This window comes from Eleginops maclovinus, chromosome 6 (assembly GCF_036324505.1).
Source record: "Eleginops maclovinus isolate JMC-PN-2008 ecotype Puerto Natales chromosome 6, JC_Emac_rtc_rv5, whole genome shotgun sequence".
NCBI lineage: Eukaryota > Metazoa > Chordata > Actinopteri > Perciformes > Eleginopidae > Eleginops > Eleginops maclovinus.
Window position 1 is genome coordinate 25,087,941 of NC_086354.1, and position 24,367 is coordinate 25,112,307.

General features: G+C 43.0%; 1 protein-coding gene across 1 annotated transcript in view; it reads right to left on the reverse strand.

Moving 5' to 3' along the window:
* Window positions 1–22,074, reverse strand: part of tmeff1a (transmembrane protein with EGF-like and two follistatin-like domains 1a) — a 38,388-nt gene extending 16,314 nt beyond the window's left edge. The window contains exons 1-4 of the mRNA XM_063885474.1: window positions 21,094–22,074; window positions 4,160–4,269; window positions 3,219–3,348; window positions 194–229 (exon numbers count right to left, since the gene is read on the reverse strand). Of these exons, the coding sequence (XP_063741544.1) occupies window positions 194–229; window positions 3,219–3,348; window positions 4,160–4,269; window positions 21,094–21,244 (427 nt within the window). The 5' untranslated portion in view covers window positions 21,245–22,074. The remainder of the gene's footprint in view (window positions 1–193; window positions 230–3,218; window positions 3,349–4,159; window positions 4,270–21,093) is intronic.
* Between the last annotated feature and the right edge of the window lie 2,293 nt (window positions 22,075–24,367).

Consider the following 24,367-nt stretch of genomic DNA (forward strand, 5'->3'; position numbering starts at 1 on the left):
CACTCTGCTGCAGATTTAAGAGCTGATTGGTCAGAGCTGATTGGATGAGGGTCACATCGTTAAAGACAGGATTTCTGGATTCAAGATTGAAAACAAAACAACCCAATGAAAGTGTTTCCTGCAGACGTAATGTATTAGACGTTCACTCACAGCTGAAGTGACACAGGAAGAATCTCTACATAGAGAAACTCACCGTCTCCGCCGCCGTCTCCAGAACCAGAACCAGGATCTGTAACGAGACAAGACACACGTCAGTTAACCCTTCAATTACACTTCCTCCCACCTAACTTAAACACACACATGTATAGTAATGTAAACACAGGCAGTGAAAGACACACACACACACACACACACACACACACACACACACACACACACACACACACACACACACACACACACACACACACACACACACACACACACACACACACACACACACACACACACACACACACACACACACACACACAGCTCATCAGGAAATGGCCTCAGTATAAATGTTGGCGCAGAATCTTTGGATTTAGAAATTGGACGCGGCGTTTGGAGGTTCTGGCACACTGCTGGGGGATTAAGAAATGGACCCCAGCTTCACTTACACTCCACCCTCAGCCGCTGCAGGGCTGCTGAGTCAGAGAGGGGTGGTTTTTCAGGGAACAGGAGGCACAAAGAGGGCGCTCACATTAATGATTTCTGTCAGCGCACGATCGACATAATGTGAAGTGCTAGGTTTCAAACACCTCTCACGTTCACTGACTGATGAGGGAATCATTTAATGTAAGAGACTCAAAGTCTTATTCATTATCCTTTAAGGAGAAGGGAACTGGTTAACAGACGTCTGGATTTGTGTATTTTATGCTAGATTTAGTCACAGATCAGGTTAGTAGAGAGGACTACATATAATTTAGCTCCCATTTTTATTCAAAGCCACTTCCACCTGCTGAAAGGACGAGATTGAAGATTGTAGAAATGTAGGAATAAAAGACGGAAGGAAGAATGGTAAGTGGAGAGGAAGCAAAGGCGTTATAATGGTAGGAGGAAGAGAGCTAGGCAGGTGGGAAGGGAACACAGCAGGATGTGGCGGCGGGTAGCCACAGGTGAGAAGGAAGGAAGAAACCAGGTGGAGATAGGAAGGCAGAGATAGGGTAGAAAGGATGAGGGTAAGCAGGAGGAAGGGATGAATAAAGGAAGGTAAAAATGTAAGAAGGTGGAGAGGGAGGTACAGAATAAGGAAGGAGATAGGATAGACGGAAGGAAGCAGGGGGGTAGTAGATAGAAAGGTAAATGTGGAGTAAAGACTGACGGCAGCGTTTAATAAAGCTGAGCCTCAGCTGATCTGCAGGGATCCTCCTCCTCTTCAACAGGCCAGTTAGGTCCAGAAGCCACCAACAGCCCCCCCGTCGCCTCCCTGCCTAATTGCCGCCTCCGGTGCCGCCGCCCCAACTCACTAACGCCCGGTGCTGCAATTACAGGAAGCATAAATCTGGGGAGAGGAAATTGCAGGAGGACAGGCAGGAGGCGAGGGCTGGTGGCAGCGCCGGCTCCCTGGTGTAACGGGTAATATGAGTGGAGCGCCGGGCGGTGCCTCCTGGGAAATCAAACCGCTGCCCTGCAGACGGAGCGGACCGCCACCTCCGCTGCACGCTTCCTAAACACATCTCCAGAGTGGGACGGGGACATAAACCCTGACGGCTCTGCAGAGACCTCCGTATCCAGAGGGTCTGATGAGAAACATGCTAACCGTTAGCGCTTAGCCTCAGCATGGGTCTGATTTATGGCGACACACAACATTGAAGGGGTCATATCCTGTTCGTTTTCAGGTAGGTATTAGAGTGTCTCTCCTGGGACATGTCTCCATGCTTTAATGTTCAGAAAGCTCTTTACTCTTCTCATACTGCCTGTGCTGCAGCTCCTTTTTTCACCCTCTGTCTGAAACCAGAGCCCAGTCTGCTCTGATTGGTTAGGCTCTGTTGGAATGGTCAACCTCTTAGGGATGTCCCGCCCCTTAGCCTATCAAGTACAATGGATGGTCACCAGCCACCAAGTAACGCTGAGATGTTGTTGCTCTGGACAGACTGGAGGAGACGTTACCGTTGATCATTATTGTTGAGGTGTTTACAAAAGTCGTTTTAAATTCATTTCTTGAGGTCCGAACCCAACGCATTGTGAAGAGTTTTTATATTTTCTGCAAATAATTCTCTTAATAACAGAACTGTTTGGGGGAATTTGGGAGAAATGTTGTAAGAACTTGAAATAAATGAAACAAAAAGGGGAATTTGACTCAAAAATATATCTTTTATTTTCCTGGATATAAAAATAAGTGTCATGGAGTGCTGAAAACCTGTAATCAAATGTAGGACAAGCCCAGAAAAGGTTTTGATTAATAAGCTGCATCATTAAAATTATTTGAGGAAGTTTCTCTGAGCAAGACGACTGATTCAAGTATTAAGTGAAACCTCTCAGGATCAGACCAGAAGATTGTTCTGTAAGCGGCTGGTTCGTATTGTCTAATTAAAGCGCCACGCTGCAGCGCTCGGGTCCCCGTCGTTATGTTTCTTTAATTGAGAGAACATGCCGAGTGATTTTTCCTCTGAAGAGCGTCATCAGTCGGATTGATTTCATACGACGAGGACGTTCATCAACCGCGGATCAATTTTAATTAGAAGCAGAGGATGAGAGCCGTTACAATCCTCCCGCAGCTGATTGGCTCACAGAGAGGAGCAGGGAGTTTAATTTAACTCGCTGGCACTTTCAGTTCGGGGGAGTTTTAATAAATCCTTGGTAGAAGGGCGACAACATTTCCATGTTTATTCCCAATCTCCAGACTTCATTTTCATCACCAACAACCCAAACAAACAAGGCGTGTTTCATGTGTTGGTTCTCAAGGTTACAGTCTATTGCTTTCACTTTGCATAGCGCTGCCAGCTTCGACCACCTCTGCACTGCTACCCACAACAACAACAACAACAACAACAACAACAACGTCTGCTTGTTGCTTACATATCGTCGCTTAAGCCGCTTTCTACCGGCGTATTTCCCATTATGACCTCACTTGTGATGGTCTGACATGGCAGCCTGTGTCGCTGCTATGATAAACAACAACAGGAAAACGTTTGAGGCAGTGTGCTGCTCTTCAAAACTGGTTTCCAATCGGGGACTGGCTCCGAACTGGCCCTGGAACCAGTATTGGAGTACTGGACTGTTTCCGGCAGACTCACCGGTGGAGCAGGGCCCGTCGGACACTCTGGAGATCAGCCTCTGCTGCTTGCAGGACGCCTGCCGCCGGTAGCACTCGTTCTGGTAGGTGTCTCCGTTCGAGCCGCACACCGGGACGTAGTTCTTGTGACACTGGAAACAAAACAGACAATCCCGATGAAGAAATACTCGACAAATCTCCCAAAAACTAAAACCCATCGGAGGGTTACTCCTGTTTTATTTAAGGAGACTTAGGATGAGGATTGTTTTCCTCCAGGGACTGAAACTGAAAACAGGACTTTGAATAAAGAGTCACTGCGGTGTGAGACTCTCTGAAGGTCACTCTGCTGTCACACACGTATCAGTGTTAGAATCCATATTCTATTAACGCACAGCCATCAATCATTTAGCACACACTGTGACCTCTGCGCACACACACACACACACACACACACACACACACACACACACACACAGTACTGTAGTTGTGTGCATGTGACAGCAACAACTGAAGTATCCTCAACTGGTTTTATTTATTTTTTGCAGCTTGACCTCATCCTGGATTTTTTTATGGAGTCAGGCAAGCGGCATCTGTGTGTAGTGTGTGTGTGTGTGTGTGTGTGTGTGTGTGTGTGTGTGTGTGTGTGTGTGTGTGTGTGTGTGTGTGGACTCTGGATCAGTTTTCCTTCAGGTGAACATGAGTCTGTAAGTAAGCGTCCTCGACCCACACACTGAAATCTGCACCAATGAGGGAAAAGGTCAGCTCTGCTCCTGCTGAAGCTGCTGAGCTCGCGCACACGCGCACACGCGCACACACACACACACACACACACACACACACACACACACACACACACACACACACACACACACACACACACACACACACACACACACACACACACACATTATTAAAGGTGACCTCGCGATGCATTTAAAATGGTTAAAGTGTAATTTGATGTACCTGGAACTGGCAGACACATTTGAGCTGCGCGCCGTCGTCCCTGCAGACGCCTCCGTACCGACAGCTGGAGTCATCACACACTCTCAGGTCGCTCTTCTTCTCAGACAGATCTGAAACACACACACACACACACACACACACACACACACACACACAGATTAAATGAAGAGGCAGAATCCATACCACACAAACACAACTCCTCCACAGTGTCACAGGTAAAGTCTGGCTTGTGATCACACAGACAGTCAGGAGAGGGAGAGGACCATGAGAAAAGATAGGATTGTAAAGCATGTGTTCTTAAGCAGATCTGAAACATGGACACACACACACACACACACACACACACACACACACACACACACACGCACATCTTGTCTGGTAATAAAAGGCCTCCACAACTCAGAAATGTTCAGCCGACTTAAATTATCCACATTGTCTTTGAGATGAAAGATTCTTGTGTGTGTGTGTGTGTGTGTGTGTGTGTGTGTGTGTGTGTGTGTGTGTGTGTGTGTGTGTGTGTGTGTGTGTGTGTGTGTGTGTGTGTGGGCTTTGAAGAGCCATGTAATGGTCTGTAATTACAGTGTGTAGACCTCCAGTTTTCAAAAAATGTCTGCCGCCCGCTGCATTAACACAAACTTGATCTTCAGCTGCCGACGGACACCAGGAAACTGAAGCAACAAGAAAAATAAATAATAATATACAAGTCCTTAAAGTCATGAGTAAGAGCAGTAAGTCTCTTTCATTTCAGAGATCTAAATTATTGATGCATTCAAAGGATCAAAATGATTGCAATTTTCATTTTTGTTCTGTAAAAAAAAACATGGATTTCTTTTCTCAGAAACTAAAGTTTTCTCTTTCTGGGTTTTATATCTGAATCAAATATCTTTCATTTCATTTATTTACGGGTTAAGTTTTCAACATTGCACATAACTTAAGATATCAATAAATAAAAGCCTTGACAGTCAACAGCAATTCAGTGGTCTCTGAAAGCAGCATCTCCCTGGTCCAATGGGATTTCTCCATTTCTACATGACTTCACGTCTCCACCGCTAAGCTAAAGGAGGCTAATGTTGGCTATAGAGGAACTACAGCACGGTCACATGACTTCACGTCTCCACCGCTAAGCTAAAGGAGGCTAATGTTGGCTATAGAGGAACTACAGCACGGTCACATGACTTCACATCTCCACCGCTAAGCTAAAGGAGGCTAATGTTGGGCTATAAAGGAACTACAGCACAGTCACATGACTTCACATCTCCACCGCTAAGCTAAAGGAGGCTAATGTTGGGCTATAAAGGAACTACTGCACGGTCACATGACTTCACATCTCCACCGCTAAGCTAAAGGAGGCTAATGTTGGGCTATAAAGGAACTACAGCACGGTCACATGACTTCACATCTCCACCGCTAAGCTAAAGGAGGCTAATGTTGGGCTATAAAGGAACTACTGCACGGTCACATGACCTCACGTCTCCACCGCTAAGCTAAAGGAGGCTAATGTTGGGCTATAAAGGAACTACAGCACGGTCACATGACTTCACGTCTCCACCGCTAAGCTAAAGGAGGCTAATGTTGGGCTATAAAGGAACTACAGCACGGTCACATGACTTCACGTCTCCACCGCTAAGCTAAAGGAGGCTAATGTTGGGCTATAGAGGAACTACAGCACGGTCACATGACTTCACGTCTCCACCGCTAAGCTAAAGGAGGCTAATGTTGGGCTATAAAGGAACTACAGCACGGTAACATGACTTCACGTCTCCACCGCTAAGCTAAAGGAGGCTAATGTTGGGCGTGATGATGTTTATTCGTCTCATTTAGACACTTTAATTTCACCAGTGCGGTGTTTTATTTTATGACGTAGAATAAACATTTCCCTGGCTTCACACAAACCCACATCTGTTCTGTGGACCAGAGGTAACAGGAAGTGTGTTTGCAGTCGACCCGCGGCCGTGTTGTGTTCAGGTTCCTCGCCCTCATGCATTTTACAACAGGAACAGGGATTCGAAATGCACATAATTCCCTTCCTTTGAATCAGAGCAGAACTAAAGGATGCCGTTATCTAACTCCCCCCCCCGCTGGACGTCAATACATCATCTTCTGTCTGCTGCTCCGAGCCTTCAACTCTGCACTCAACCCTTCGCTGGGCTGGATAACTGAGAGGAAAACGGCAGATTTTGCATCATTTTCCTCTCAGGAAATTATGCTTTTGCCCGTTTATCATCAGTGTCGGCTGATTCAGAATTTTAGTTTTACATTTCACATTTGAGGTCATAGAGTCGGAGGATGAAACCCTCTTTATTTGTCACACAGCAGAGCAATTGGTCCTCTGCATTTAACCCATCCTAGTACTAGGAGCAGTGGGCAGCTATTGTGCAGCGCCCGGGGAGCAATGTGCCTTGCTCAAGGGCACCACAGCAGGGCCTAGGAGGTGAACTCTCCAAGTAGCAGTCCACTTTCCATATTTCAAGTCTGTTTTGGGGACTAGGGATCGACCCTACGATTCCCAGTCCAAGCCCACTGACTGAGCCACTGCTGGACTGCAGGTAACGTAAGGTGTAAATAAGGCAATACATATCGCAGGAAGTCTTATTTATACTGAAAATGACTGATTTCCATCTTTCTTTTGTTAAAAACATGGATTTTATTCCCCAGCGTTGGGTTTTGATTTAGATTTTTCATGTCTAGAACGTGGATTTTATTTTGGACTCAGTAGTTAAACTCGGTCTTTGAACCTAACTAATTTTTACATTTATAGGTAACTACAAATAAGTAAAAGACTGGCAAGGCAGCAGCGATACAGACATGATGTTCTAGCTTTCTTTTGTTAAAAACATGGATTTTAGTCTCAGAAACTGCAGACTTCAGCCATCATTGGGTTCTGGATCTCACACACACAGGTTTTCAGTGGCGTATTGATCCGGTGTCTGACAGCGGAGAGTGTATCCTCTGCAGAGACGTGAGAGATGAGAGGGAGACGGCGCGGAAATACCGCCATCAGTGATGCACCATGGGAAATCAAATCCTTCCCTCCAGAAGTTCTGCTCTGAGTGAGTCACACAAATAAGACTTTGTGACGGGGAAAGTATTCACATCCTTTTCTTTGAAGAGGCCCTGTTTTGTCTTTCCTGTAGGTCAGTGCATGTAAACGGTCTGCAAAGGCTAAAATCCCTGTTCTTTTCTAACGGGAAACTCTGTATAAGACTTTTGGCTAGCGCTCCAACACATTGTAGGGGATCGGCTAAGGGGCGACACATCTCTAAGCGGTTCACCAATCACAACAGAGCCGGCCAGCTAACCAATCAGAGCAGACTGGGCTGTGGTTTCAGACGGAGGGTGAAAGAGCTGCAGCACAGGCAGTCTGAGAGACATAAAGACATGTCCCTTAGAAAAATGTCCCATAAGATTAGATTTAGCAGTCGTCTATTTTAGGATATGAAGTCACTCTCCTGATGAAAACAAAGACGAGTGTTGAAGCGTGATGATGTGTGAGGTCAGACTCGTGAAGAGGAGACGCTACGTTCGTCTCTGGATCTATTTCAGGCTTTTTAAAGATGATTCCTGTGAAGAGCGTTCCTCTGTTTCCTCGCTGTGTGAATAAAACATGAAGCTCCTCGCTGCGACAGACTTTAGGTTTCTGCATTTATTTTAAGTCACTTGTGGTTGAAGGTTATCATCCAGTTAGTACGTTTACCTATGAAGCACCATCCAGAGGAAACAGAGGGTGCTCTGAAATGTGTTTGGGGTTAGATTTTTATGGCTTTATTTTTGATCCTGAGTCTGACAGCTTTACAGCATGTTGCATCAACAGTCAGGACATGTGAAGCTATGGGAATATCAGTTAAGACTGAAATATCTCGACAACTATTGATGAAATTTAGCAGCACACTCATGACGTTGCTCTGGTGAAAAAGTCCATTCTTCACTGTGTTGTTATCGACTAGTTTAACGCTCTTTAAAGAGTTCCCCAGCTCTTAAAATGGTAGGACTTGCTTGAAGCGAATATATCTGCTTTCTTTATTGTTTCCAAGTTTAAATCTCTTTGGTTTTTGGTCAGTCGCTTTGGATAAAAGCGTCAGCCAAATGTAATGAAGTTAGCTAGCAACCCTAGGGTATCTATCTGAACAGCTAGCTATCGCCATATTGGTGGCCCTCGTGATTTAAATGATTCTTATTATTATTATTTAGCACCACTTGGTTGGACGTGCAATGCAAACTGTGTCTACCGTTCACCTGAGAGCTCCAAATGTCTGTAGTCCTAAATATGCATTATCTACATACACCGGACACATAATGAGACTCGTAAATGTCTTCATTCGCACCCAAAGAAAGACATTTATATTTGGTAGGTAAAGGTTGATGAAGCAAAGTAAAAGCACTGATGCTCTGAAACAATGTGAGGAGTCCTATTCAGGCAAAGATACGGTGAATTGGATCCAGAGTAAACAAAGTCTGAACATGCTGCATAAAGGGAACAGTGATGCTGAGCAGCTGCCGCCCTTCCTCCTCTTTTTATTACTGGGTCTAATTTGTCCTCTTTTGTGTTTATTTCCTCGACAGTGGAGGAGCCCGGCGGCTGACAGACAGACGATTGGCCCCAGCAGCTGCAGACTTCACCTGGGAAGGCAGCAGCCAGGCTTCACCTGGAAGGCAGCAGCGTGCAGATAACAGAGCGCATGTTTTATTCATGAGCGGCGACAGGAAGAGTCCTGAGCAGGAAGTGACTGACCTCCAGGGAAACCTCTCCGAGACGCCTCGGGTCGGTTTGCTCTCTGCTTTGTTTCCCTACGAGACAATTAAGCCTCATATCTGCAGAAACAGAGCCTTGTGTGTGATGTCACCGTGTTGCCTCCTGCTAAACCTGGGCGTCTGAAGAAGGAATTCTTCACCCAGAAAATGACCCTGTGTTTCTTTGACAGCTATATATTAGCTAACAGACAGAGATGTTCTGTTGTGGAGAAAACCTTTTAAGGACAAGAGACAGAAGATGAACCACAAGTAGGACTTAGAAGATTTTGGGGGGAAACTGCGTTAAAAGCAGGGGGTAGCTTAGCAAAAACCGAGCAGCAGGGGGAAACTGCTAGCATACGTAGCTTAGCACAAAGAATGGAAACTGTTAGCATAGCTTAGCACAAAGACTTGAAGCAGGGGGAAACTGCTAGTAAAGTCTAGCTTAAATAAAATGGTTAGCATAGCTTGATTAAAAAATAAATACAGTCCACCTTCCAACCATTCGGTTTGTTTGACCAGCATTGCACAGCAAACGTGTTTATTGCACATGTTGACATTGCTATAACAAACAGAACTGTTAGGATGCCTGCAGACATACGGAGGTTCTGTTGGGGAGGAAGATATTTAATTTAGAAAGGAAACTGCTCTTTGATGTGGATTTATTTACGACAATCTCCAAAAGCCATTTAATACTTTTAGAGCTTCACTTCACAAAGTGCAGGGAAACACAGAGGCAACAAACCGCTGCTGATTCCCTGCTCTCAATATTTCTGCTTGTTACCGTTAATGGAAAAGCTGTTAGCAGATGTGAAGCACTGGAAGCTGTAAATCTGGGTCTGTTTTATCAGCAGGCAGCGCTCCACCTCTGCTTCCGTTACCCTGCTCACACTCTGGCCCTGCAGGAACCTCCTGACTATAAGGTGGAAACTGTAGGTGAAGCTTAGCTTAGCACAAAGACTGGAAGCAGGGGGTAAGACTGGAAGCAGGGGGAAATGTTAGCATAAATGAACAATGCACAAATACCGGAAGTAGGTGGAAATAGTTGGTGTAGCCTAGCTTAGCACAAAGACTGGTCGCAGGGGGAAGTTGCTAGCATAGCTTAGTTAAGCACATAGCGAGGGGCTAGCATAGCTTAGTACAAAGCGAGGGTACTCTGCTAGCATAGTAATAGAACAAACACTGGCTCCATCCAAAGACATATAAACTCCAGCTCCAACATTTTGTTTACTCAACAAACATTGACGGCTTCATGCATCACTGAGCAAATCCCACGGGAGCAAACGCATCCAACGCTGGATCCAGTTCCCTTCAGATATCCTCTAATGCACCCCCCTGCCCCCACCTGCACTGTCAGACCTCTACAGGAGTTATTCAGGCCCAAGACAAAAGACAGAAAGAGGCCGAGGCAGAGAGGAAGGACTGCAGGCTCTTTCACTTTCTGTGTTCTGTGTTTGGAGGCAGCGTTACAGACGTCTCACTGAGGACAGGACGTGTCTCTGCAGGACAGGAACCCACCAGCCACTCTCACCATATTACTCAGAAGGAAGAGGACTCAAAGGGACCAACCTCAGAATACCTGTGCTCGTCTGATTCTGATTTGTTTCTATCCAACTGCAACTGCAGCCGAGGCCCGTTTTCTTTTGCAATGTTGAGATTTTTGTGTTGGATATCTTCTGTGATTTTGCATGATTGAAAATGTGTTTCTACTCCTTTTTGCTTACAAGAAATAAGTGGTAAAATAAGAATATGATGTGAAATAAACCAGCCAAAGTGTTATTGAAGAACAGCTGAACTATTACACAACATTTAATCACCATTCTAGAAATATTTGTTAATATTACTCACTTCTACTCAAAGGACGCTATGTCGGGGTGTGTTTCAGTGTGGTTTTAGTACTTTTACTGAAGGATCTGAGTACTTCCTCTCCTCCCTGCCGGCTGGAACATCTCTCCCCCTCCCTCCACCCACGCTCACCGCTGTGTAATTTCCATAATTACATCCCTGTGACTTCACACGGTGTGATTTGTCTCAATTGGATGACGGGCAATGTTTTAATGCTGCAGCTTACAGGATGTTTCTTTTGAGGCTTTTTGTGCCGGGGAGGAGTCGCTCTGTCTTAACGCTGTGTAATCATCCCCATGCGAGGGAGGGGGGGATTGAGGTTTCTGAACATGTTTCGCCATCAGAAAAACACTTCTGAGGAGGCCTACATGCAGATTTAAGGGGTTTGTTTTCTCTGTCTGAACTGGGAGGTGTGTTCAACCTTTTCTGGATACTTTGAAATCATTTACCCGTATAAAACACATTCGGTGCCGTCTTGGCGGAGAGACTCCACCTTACCTCCGGCTAATTCAACATTAAGAAAACAAACCTTTGATTGGTTTAATGACGGAGACATGTTCAGGTTTTTGGCCTTTAAGACAATATTTCAATTATAAATTCCCTTAAAGAAATTCTTAAGCTGCATTGACATAATAACCATAGTGTGTTCTATCGGTTTCAGTGCATGTAAATGGTCTGCAAAGGCTAAAATCCCTGTGTTCCCTCCAGAGGGAGTTTCTCTCCTTCACTTAAATATGCTGAATGCCTCAATCTGAATAACATCAGCAATGACCTGCTGTCTTTCACATCCTGTTAATAAATGCATGCTTGTTGCACCACCAGTGCAGCTGACACCAAGAGGGGAAGTCATTGGATGTAAAGTAATTTACCGGCAGCCATAAATGGTGTAAAACTGTCGATTACATGGAATACAAGTCTTCTGGATCATAGCGTGCATGCTGGTTAACCGTGGCTCTGAGCTGCAGGGTATAGATCAGTGTTGTGTTTGTAAGTGTGGACCCTGTTTCCTTTGTGCTCTGCTACTCACAGACTGTTTAGAGCCGCTCTGCTGGTCTACTGTTCATGAGCAGGCAATTCCATCCAAATCAGTCCCAACATTTAGTCAATAGTAACACATCACCATACTGTAATAGACACTTTTACATGTGTATATCAGCACGGTGCACATCATGTTCACTAACTTCTTATATTTATAATAATGATTTCATTCTTTGGTCTAATAAAATATTCTGATGGTTTTTATTTGATTAAATCCTCCTTTCTTTAATTAGTTTAAAGTTTTTCACAGTATTTTTCATTTCATTTTTTAAATGTCTCTTTTTTATATAAATATTTGTGTCTATTTTATTATTTTTTTTGCCATCTTTAAAACATTTTATTCTCATTAAATGTTTAAAATGTACTTTTCTTACTTTTTTAAATAGCATATTTTGAGTTAAACTTCCATTGTTCATATTCACATTTTATTTTAAAGATGGAGCCACAAAACAAAAATCTGAGGTTCTTATTCTATCCATTTTTCCTTTTCAACTCTTCCTGTCTCCTTTCTTCGTCCTCTCTACCGCACCACGTCTTGTTATCCTCTCAGCTGGTGTTGATCCTGCAGCGTCTCAGCACTCTGTTCAGTAATATTTTACAGCTGTAGTTGGACGTGGCCGTCTCAAAGACAAAGGGAGGTTTAGCTCTCAGACTCCTGCTGAGTTCGGCTGCTGCTGGAGGAATATTAACCTCAGTGAAGAAGCTGCGCTGCAGAGATAAAGCAGCGAGGACACAAACACATGGAAATCTGGTGGAGGAAGTGTTTGAGAGGAGCCAGAGTCACAAGCAGGAAGGACATCAGCTAAAATATATCATCTGAAGGATAGATGGATGCTAATGCCATGTCTCGCCTAAATACACAGTGTCTCATATAAATAAAACGGCTGTAATAATATCACAACATGCATTACAAAGAAAGCATACAATCTCCACTGGACTCCTTTGACCTGTCACAGCAGAGGCATTAAATACACCTGTGAAGCTGAACATGAGCAGGACATGTTCCCTTCACATGGAAAGCTTCAGCTGCAATGTGAAGGGAACATGTTCAAATATTCCTTCAGTGTTTACAATTCTGTTTTTCTTCAACCTCCATCATCGTGCAGATCTTAAACTGTGAGCAACACCGAGTCAGGTCTGTGTGTGAGGAACTTTTTCCAGCCCCCTCCGGCACTGAATGGACTCTCCCAAAGAGTCTGTGATGCGAGACTAAATCATGTCCCATTGCAATTCTGGACACACAGCACAACACAGCACAGCACGGCACAGCACAGCACAGGACACCCCCCCCCCCCACACACACACACACACACACACACACACACACACACACACACACACACACACACACCAATCCCAGCAGGTGATTTGCACTTGATGCATTTTAATTGGTGCACAAACAGATGAAAACACAAGCCTGGAAGACGGTGCTGAGGCAAAACACCGGCATGAGTCAGCATTTCGTCACTTCCTGTCGCCTGGTCTGGAAGTCAATGGCTTTCTGAATGTGTTTTTGGTTGTTATTCTGTGATAAAGTCTGAGGTTAACACAACCTGAAGAGATTTTTGTTCTACGACATAAAATACATCAGAGATAAATCGGGGTTTTAGCTTTTGCAGACCATTTACATGCACTCAAACCCATCTAACACACTACAGGAGAGGGAACACCACAAGGAGCAGAATAGGGCCCCATGAAAACCATTGGTTATTTGTGGAGGGAACCAGGTGCTACCTTCAGGGTCCACTACAGAAATAGGAAATCCCTGCATTACTCTGTATGAGAGGAAGCTAACCCTTAGCTAATGCTAAAGGCTCAGCAACAAACCCTGCAGAGAACATGAGCTGCTGAGGCTTCACGGGACAAAAGGCTGCAGAATAAATGAGGAAGCAGCAGACAGGCCTCAGACGATGATGTATGGAGACCGCAGAATTAAAAATGCAGCAGCACTAAATTATAAATCGTCCCAGGCCGTGAAAATATTGGTCCAATCAATTCCTGCCGGATAAATAGATCTGCGGCTCGGCAGCGGCCGGTTGTTTGGTCATGAAGAATTCATCAGCAGAGAAGCCGCTCTTTATCCCGGGGATAAGATCAGGAGTGACGGGACATAAAGACGCGTTTACAGCCGCAGTGTGTTCACTGAGCCGGGTAAAATAAAGATCATAAATGCTGTTCCTTTATTCACTCAGCCGGGACAGTTTACACATTAAATAACAGCAACACCTGACAGTCACTGGGTAATATTCATATTTAATGTTTGCGTTGTAAAAGTAGTCATACTTTATTCTATGTTGGGTTTAGACAAAGACATTAATGGATTACAATACAGATTTAAAGTGTGTTATGCTTATTCTGAATGGAGTCCAAGGGATGGAGCCTCTTCAAATTGGCCAAATAAGAACAGAAAGGCAACTTAAAAATACACATTTATCTACAAATCATTCACATAAATGCACTATAATATATTAAGGGTATTTCAAATGGGTTTTCCCATTTTAAGAAACGGTTTTCAAGGGTGAAAAACAAGGAAACTTGGCTGAAATGACAGCCACATAAAAAGCATATTTAATAGTACAAATGCATCGTGGGTTTTATTATTCATCGCTAATAAAGTAGTGCTTTTTCAACAAGGCTTCTTAATGAACTGTCATGGGTTCAATGGGAAATTAATGGATTGATTTGAGGACTGTCATTTAATCAGACATTTTTAATTGGCTTTTCAATTTAGGTTTCAAAGGAGAAATTCAGACAGCATGCCTGTCCATTAAAACATATTTCTCATTTGAAGTTTAAAGCTAATATATTATAGGATAATGAACCTTAACTAAAAAAAAGAAAGCTCTTTTAAAACACTTTATAAGATCCTTCAGAATTCACCTTAATATCACCTCAGTCAAATATAACAGATAAAAGCCTCTCTTCGGTTTTTCATTTTGTGTTATCAGTTTCAAGATACGATTTCTCATGTCGGGGTTTTATTATCTCAAAATACAGATTCACTTTCTGCTCTTCTCGATCACAGTTTCACACCCTGAACTTTAACGACAACTCCACAGAAAAGTTCCATTCAGAAAATCACTTTTAAAGTAGAGACTCTACATACTGATATACACCTGAACATCAGCAGGAGAGGACTCTTTAAAGTAGAGACTCTACATACTGATATACACCTGAACATCAGCAGGAGAGGACTCTTTAAAGTAGAGACTCTACATACTGATATACACCTGAACATCAGCAGGAGAGGACTCTTTAAAGTAGAGACTCTACATACTGATATACACCTGAACATCAGCAGGAGAGGACTCTTTAAAGTAGAGACTCTACATACTGATATACACCTGAACATCAGCAGGAGAGGACTCTTTAAAGTAGAGACTCTACATACTGATATACACCTGAACATCAGCAGGAGAGGACTCTTTAAAGTAGAGACTCTACATACTGATATACACCTGAACATCAGCAGGAGAGGACTCTTTAAAGTAGAGACTCTACATACTGATATACACCTGAACATCAGCAGGAGAGGACTCTTTAAAGTAGAGACGCTACATACTGATATACACCTGAACATCAGCAGGAGAGGACTCTTTAAAGTAGAGACACTACATACTGATATACACCTGAACATCAGCAGGAGAGGACTCTTTAAAGTAGAGACTCTACATACTGATATACACCTGAACATCAGCAGGAGAGGACTCTTTAAAGTAGAGACTCTACATACTGATATACACCTGAACATCAGCAGGAGAGGACTCTTTAAAGTAGAGACACTACATACTGATATACACCTGAACATCAGCAGGAGAGGACTCTTTAAAGTAGAGACTCTACATACTGATATACACCTGAACATCAGCAGGAGAGGACTCTTTAAAGTAGAGACACTACATACTGATATACACCTGAACATCAGCAGGAGAGGACTCTTTAAAGTAGAGACTCTACATACTGATATACACCTGAACATCAGCAGGAGAGGACTCTTTAAAGTAGAGACACTACATACTGATATACACCTGAACATCAGCAGGAGAGGACTCTTTAAAGTAGAGATACTGATATACACTCTTTAAAACCAGTCCCCACTGGGAGCTGCAGTGTTAACCGGTGACTAACCAGTAAACACAGTATTGCTAAATGAAGCAGGACTGAAATCTTAAAGATGCTCACTGTAAATCTCCTGAGAGGAAACTAATTCAGAAACTGTTTGGAAGTAAAAGATATTTTGAAGCTTTTCTCTGGATGCTCCTCCATCTCTCCTCCATCTCTCCTCCATCTCTCCTCCATCTCTCCTCCATCTCTCCTCCATCTCTCCTGACAGCAGCTGAACTAATCCTGCAGCCACAACAAATAAAGTTAATCAGAAATCACCGCTCCGATCTTCAGAAGTCTAGCGTCGGAGGAGCTGCTATCAGAGTAAATAACCGCCAGCCAAAATGCCAACACAGAGGATTCCCACTTTTGAAGAAGACCACCTAATGTGAAGAGGCTGCTTTCTGCAGTAAACACAGACGCAGCTGAAACGTCCTGCGGGCAGTAAACACGTCACCCTCCTCACATCCAAAAATATGCTCTCATGCGTCTCTAGCAGGAACCCCTCACTGTGTGGTGGCAATCATTCCTCATGATATTTAAAATCAATGCACCAGAAATATGGTCCATGCATTCTTCTTCCATGTCAAAAACGGCCTACGTTACCCACAATGCAATGGGTTTCAAGAGCTTGTTGTGTCCAAGCGTTGAGTTAATGTCCAATATTCTCTCTTTTACACAATGACATGCTGACTGCAGTGGGGATTGAACCAGTGTCCGCACAGCCCCCCTACACCACAGAGCGTGTTAATACTCTGTTCCCTTTCCATTAAGATTGGAATTCTGGACCTCCATGCGTGTCAGCGGTCCTTCCTGCAGCTGTCTCCACACCAACAGAGAGCCAAGCGCGTCTCTCCCACTGACGCCATGCAAACAGCAGCAGGACTCTCAGCTTATTAACTTCCCCTCAGAGATGTTCCTGGGACCCGCTGACAGCTGAGGGTTCAGACGCTCCGGGAGATGGAAGCGGTGAATTTGTGCAGGACTTATCTGTGAATCCTGACAAACAGTTACCAGATCTGTGCTTCTTTACAGGAGACGTCAGAGTGGAGCGGAGGGGAGCACGTTTCTGGTATGGTGACTGAAACTAAATCTTAAGTATGAACTATATCTGGGATCAGAGGAGAGGAACTGGATTATTTAAAGATGAACGTTCATATTTGACCTTAAAAATCAAGCTCTTCTCATTAAACTGTGTGTGAGATATATTTGTTAAAGCAGCCTTTACTGTACCAATAACAAGTCCTTCATCAGTTCCAATGTGTTGCTCTTTTATCGGAATCCCTGGAAATGTACAGAATTATATCTGATCTATAAACGGATTACTTTCATTTTATTTTTCTAAATAACTGTTTGGAAAAATGAAGCTGCATTTATTTCTGAACGGAGCAAATGTTATTGAATCCAATCGACCCTCCTGGATGAAGGAATAGACTCTGATGCATTTACTGCTTTATGTGCAGAAACTTCAGACACATTTTGCTTTGTGTCTGTATTTGTATTTTAAGTCTCATACATATTTTATATTTCTAGGATTTATTAAAGTATATTGGTTTATTCTATCGGTCCGTTTGGTGCTCATATGTTTGATTGTATTTGTTTCATATTTTAGTTCATTTATGTTTTCCGTTTTTAAAGGTTTTTATTTTCTAATTTCTCTCAATTCTATATTTGTGTTTCTTGAAAAACGTTGAGTTCCGTTTATCTTCTATTTTGAGATGTTTGGTTTGTAAAATTGTTTATTTTCTGCTCTTTTTTTATTCCCAACTATGTGCAATACTTCACAAAATAAATTCCCAATTTGGGATCAATAAAGTAGACATCTTGTCTCATCTTATTTAACAACAATATCGGGGAGAATGAAAGCAAATGCTGTGTGAAGACCTCAGAGACATGCCGGTGTTTATTGTGATGTGATCTATCTGGAAAAGCAACATGGTTTCTGAGCCAACAAGATGAGTAATGTTCCTGCGACTCCGACCGATGATGTGTTCAGTTTCTTTGCAGAGGGAACATGTTGCTATCATGTGTTTGTTTCTGCACAGGAACAACACCTCACTAAACACTGATCCAGCCCGCTGAGTGATACTTATATTTGACAGATTGAAAACCAAATCAAATCTTTTTACTTTAAACGTTCATTAAGCATTTACTGTTCTCAATACCCATCCCTAAAGTAATACTGTTGATAGAGACACTCAATACTACATTTCCCCTAATCCCCACCGCTTTAAACTGCTGCTTCCAAAGCCCAGATCAAACCTTTATGCTTAATATGAAACCAAAATACGTAGAATCAATATCAGAATTGAGTCTACTGTTGTCCTTTTTTATCTGAGTCATTAAATCCACATTGATGATAACTTGCATTATCACACCTTAAAGCACGAATGCAATAATGATATTGTGGAATCTGAATATCATGATATATTTCTCCATGCAGCCTGCTGAGAGAGAAAGGGAATATTTGATGAACATCAAGACTAGTGTTTTGGTCAGTTTGCACCAGGGTAAAAAAACAACACATTCATTGAAGCTCCTCCTGCAGCGCTGCAGACCGATCTTATACATTCATGTATAACCAACCGTCTGCAGGATGAGGCAGAAGAGGGGCTGCAGAGCGATGTTTCAGCAGCTCTTAACATCTCGATCACAACAACTCCAAACCACAGCCTCAGAAACACATGTGCAACCAGAAGAGTATTCTCATCTCCAAAATCAAACGCTCTGAACGCCACAGATCAACACATGGAGAACATGTGGAGAGCAGAGCTGACTTGAATGTGAGAAATTCACTCATCTTCTCATCTTTCCTCACTGCGTTTTACCCACATGACAGCTGGACAGAACCACACTTGGATGCCACGATAAAACACAAACACAGAATACTAAATCCCCAGGATCTCTCCTTCTAAACGGTTTGCACCCTGGTTTCCCCGGGTCAGGCTCCCCTCTCTGAGGTGTAGTTTATATTGCTGGGAAAACTTGTTTCTCAACAAAACCACATCATGTACCTTCTCCTAATACTGTTTTTTACTGAATAGAGCTTGAATTCACCACAGAGCCACTACCTCCGCTGACAGCTGACAGCTATCAGCTACAATATAAAGTCTTACAGCGAACTGTTAGAATATAACAGCTAACAGCTAAAGTGAACTGGCTCTCCTGCATGGTTCAACAAACATTTGGTGTTTAAAATGGACCGTTATGAGGAAAAAGGGGTAAAAAATAAGCGTCTAACAAACATTTATTGGCCGTATGATTTCAACGGTTTTCAGCCCAAAGAGCCCTTAGCTTACAGAATGAGATACGCCAACCTTAAGGTGCCGTGTAGGGCTGTAACCATGACTTCAGTCATCCAAAAGGACGCGCAGACACCCTGTGATTCTACTGCTTGTGTTGTTTGTGTTGCAAATTGTCGTAACAAAGTGAAATCTGCTAGCGCTAGGCTACTTTACTTTAAGCTAACAGTGGTAACTTGCTGACCAACAGGTTGTTAACATCAGTTTCCTTTAAGTTAGCTTTGTGTCTGCTGGCATTTCCAAAGTCTTTTCCCCTACATTTGAATGTTCTGGTTAAACTAACAGAGAAAGATGGCAGCGAGTAAACAAACTGTACATCGTCCTCTCAGGGATTCAAAGCTGACGTCAGTAACGCTGCTTTACAGGATCATAATAAGGGTGAATAGTGCTATAAATGCTTATGCTCTTCCAGGGTCTTATTTTCAGACCCTGAACGCAGCAACAAAGGGCCCGAGACGGTTTCTATGTCCTTTCTTTATGTTATCTGAGCATCAGCTTTGAAAGAAGAGCAGAGAAACATATGGTATCTATTGTGTGTGTGTTCGAATTACTCTAGTGCTAAAGTAAACCAATGTCCGTTTTCAGATTGAAAAGTAGAACATATAGGGTCTTAAAATACTCCATCGCAAGGAAAAGTCTTTAAAAGTACAACATTTTGAACATCAAAATGCACTTCAAAGTATATAGTTTTTAGTCTCTGCAGACCATTTACATGCACACACACACACACACACACACACACACACACACACACACACACACACACACACACCTATATAACACACTACAGGAAAGGGAAGTCCACAAAAGACAGAATAGGACATCTTTAAATCATGTCAATATAATACTTAAGCAGTTGAGGACATGTACAGTAACTTTTGGGGTTTGTTTTGATCAGTGACTTTTTATTCAGAGTACTTGAGAGGTCAGAGAGAGAGAGTGTATGTGTGTGTGTGTGTGTGTGTGTGTGTGTGTGTGTGTGTGTGTGTGTGTGTGTGTGTGTGTGTGTCTCTGTACACACACTGTTCATTAATAAAAGATGAGCAGTGACAGATAACACTTGTTTACATGGCTGCTGTTTTTCACTCTTTAATATTTGATAAACGCTAAAGAGGGAGACCGGGATAGATAATGAATGTATGAGTGTTATAGTGAGATGTATGCAGGGTGCCAATAGTGTCAGGATACTGAGCTCGCAGTATATTTACACACAGATCACTGATATATTCTGGGGAATACGAGGACATAAAGAGCAGCTCTTTCAGTTCTAAAAAAGGTACATGGTGTTTTTAAAGGGAAACATCGATTTCTGACTTATTTGAATGTACTTACTCCAGGAAAATCCCACCATGCATAAATAAATGAACTGCACATCAATAAGCAACTATTAATTGACTTTAATTGGACCATTATATCCCCCAGTAAATGTATCTCCAAAGGGCAATAACCTGTATGTTGACATATTCTGTCTCAAAATGTGTATCTTTCACTCCAGGAAAAATCCGACCATGATGCATAAATAAATCAATGCATCATCAAAGGGCAAATACATATATCATTTACACTTCATGTGAGTATTTCTTACTCGGGGAAAAACATATCTTTGCACTTATCAACCTTACATTTCACTTTTCTACTCTAATGAAAACCACAAATGAATAAATATATATCAAAAGGGCAAGAACATATATTTTTGAGACTTATTTTCCTTAAATGTTACTTGTTTTACTCCTGGAATAATTAGAACGGTCATAGATAAGTCAATGCATCCTCAAAGGAAACCACAACGGTATCCTCCTTAAATCTGACTGTCTACTCCATGAATCCCAACGTGCACCTTGAATGTATGTATCACCACCCCAGTAATGTATGCATGATGCATGCATGTATGTGGTGCTCGTGGTGCAGAGCTCCTACCTGTGCAGTCCTTCCCTTTGCCTTTGCACTCCCCGCTGTGGGGGTTGTAAGACGCCCGGGCGGCGGGCAGGTGGAGCGGCAGCAGCAGCAGGAGGGCGGGCAGCAGGCACCGCAGAGACCCGGTCCTGCTCCTCCCAGGGCCTGAAAACATGATGCGGAGTCTGGCTGCAGGTGGAGGAATAATCCCTGCTTGAACCGAGGAGAAGATGGAGGAATGTGCGCAGAGCTCAGTTTCCGCTCCGGTTCGTGCAGAAAGGAAGCGGCAGAATTCCCCCCATCCGTCCGTCCTTCCTCCGCAGCTCCGCGTGTCTCCTCACGTGGATTTATGCACCACGAGCGCGTCCCTAAATCCCCCCCCCACCAGTCAGGGTGGTGACCATGAGTCGCGGTGTTTGCCTCGGCGCGGCGGGGAGCGGTGGCGCAGCGCAGAGGACGCGGTGAAGGTAAGCGAGAAGCAGCTGCAGACACCACAACAAAGAGATCCGGACTGAGAGAGGGGGGGGCTGAAGAGAGGAGGATGACGTGTCAGGAGGGAGGCAACACTCCCCTCCACCTCCACGCCCCTTACGCACGCGCACACACACCTTAAACACACAACATATGTCAGTGTATTTAACCTGAGGAAGAGGGTTAGATGTTACCGACCAACTGGTGATCTTCCATAATGAGAGGCAGATGTGTGTGTGGGGGGTGTACTTTCAGCAGCCAATGTCGACTAACCAGGAAACACACACCTTGATCGTTTGGTCTGTCGTTTACATTTATCTTTTGCTATATTTGGCTCCATAGGAACACATGGAGCTCATTCTGTATTTGAGGCTGTGGTAACGATACCGATATCAGGACGCTCACAGCGAGGACCACACAACGAAGAAGGAGGTCACTGGGGATGTCTGTTCCAAATGATGCAAGCTTAAATAAACCATTTAAACCAGTTACTTTTGCCAGACTCATTACTTTCTATCGTTCTTAATGTGAAGTCCCTCTGAGAGCTGTGTACCTTCAGACAGTGTGAGTGAAGCACCTGTTAACTCACAGGAAGCAGCGTGGGGAGTCTTCAGCTGTGGAGCTGGGATCCGACTTCTGAGGCCAGCGATCGTGTTTCATATTAAAGACTACCTTTACCCCTCTCATCAAAACGGTACACCGTATTTTTAGAGCTACCTGAAGGATACTGCTGACACATGCAAACTGAATCAGCAGAAACGCCTCAGAGTAAGGTGACACGTTTTAAACATTTCTCCCAGCAAGTTGTTCAAGAAGTGAAAAAGCACTGAATGTCGGTACCTGAAAACCCTCGCTGCACGGGGCGGAAATCCCGCAGCAGAAGCTCCGATCGCCAATATCAAGCATTACACTCTACAGACAGTCTCTGTGAACCACCAGCTGTTTCCGGTTAGGTAAACTAACTGGCTGCAGTCAAGTACCGTAAAATGTAGACATGCGGGGTACAAATCGGGCAGGAAAACGTTGAGTTTCCGCGTACGTCATTATGCTGAATTTGTCGCCCTACGGCCATCAGATCTGAGGACGCTGATTGGCTGAAATTGTTTTTTGCTGCCATATTTCTCGGGTAGCGACAGTCAGTGATTGGTTGGCTGCTGCAGTTGCTGGGGCTCTTTTCTGATCGCCCCGGACGAGAGAGGGTAATGAAACATACCATAATAATGCTTTATATTAAACAGTCTTCTACTGAAAACACAGACATTCTGAGGATAATTACTGACACTGTATTTAGAAATATGAAACATAAAAAACGTTTTATCTAAAAATTATTATTATTGTTATTATTGTTGTTATTATTGTTGTTGTTATTATTATTATTGTTGTTATTATTGTTGTTGTTATTGTTGTTGTTATTATTGTTGTTATTATTATCGTTATTGTTGTTATTATTGTTATTGTTGTTGTTGTTGTTATTATTATTATTACACTTTCCTCCGGGGAGGCCGCCAAAATATTAGAATATCGCCAATCGAGCCACACGTTATTCGGTAACAAGGGACACCTCTTTTCTCCTAGCATACTTCTCAGATTAAATCAAAAGTAAAACTCATATATTTTTCTCTGAGGAGGATTTGTTTTATCTGAGATTTCCCAGAAAAAGAAAATCCAAAGATTTCAGAATTCTCAGAATTCTGAAATCTTTGGATTTTCTTTTTCTGGGAATTCTCAGAATTCTGAATTTAATTTCAGACTTTTTTCTGAGACTTCTGAACAAAACACCTACATTGCTCATATATAAATATATATATATAAATATATACATATAAACACATATATATATATATATATATATATATATGTATATATTTTTTTTTACAGACTATTGATAAAAGCAGTCATAGCAAAACTTGGGTTTCTGTGTTTGCCTTCAGGATTACGGAGAAACTACAGGCCCGATTATCATGATCATGATCGGCAGAGGAACAACACGTTAAATATTGGAGTGGATCTGAAATGATGAGGCACATACAGGACTAAGGTCGGACTTTCATCAACGATACTACATAGCTTTCATCTCTCCTCCTGAATAAGAGGCAGGACCCTCAGCCATGTTTCAAAAGTCAGACCCCCAGACTCTCAGATGAAATGGCTCGTTAAGGTTTGTGTGGTGATTAGTGAAGGGTTAAATCCCCTGCTCACTCCGGCCCTGCAGGATGGATCGGATTACTGTTATCAGCAGTATAAGGTGGGGGGGGGGGGGACCCTGTAGGAGAGCTTGTGCTGCAGATGGCGGAGGAAATTAAAGTCTGCACGCCACCATCAGAACCAAAGGGTGGAGGTTTCTAATAGTGACTTAATTCACTTGCACGGGTTAATACTCCAGTTATTCCGTATTAAAGTCACATTATAAAGCAGATCTTAAAAGCATTGCTAATTCCTGATCTCATTTCGGCCCAAAAGCCAATTAGAGACATCCATCAGGGAACCTAATTTAATTGGCATGGCTGATTTTCCATCCATCCTACGATTGTTGTTCTCAGGAAGCTTTTATTTTGAAATCATTGTGGTTTCACTGTAGGTCATTTAACTCATCTAACTCAGTGAACGTTTTATTAATTGAACTTACAGAAAGATTATTGTGATGAAAACTGTAACGGGGTTCTAATGATTTCCCCCATCTCTCACTTAGCAGGAAGTGATGGAGACTTGTTCATTTGCACGGTTAATCCTTCAGGTATTTTATTCAAGTCGCATTTTAAAGCAGCGCAACGTCAAAGTGATTTTTCTTTAGATATAAATATGTATATAAATAATGGAATTAAAATGT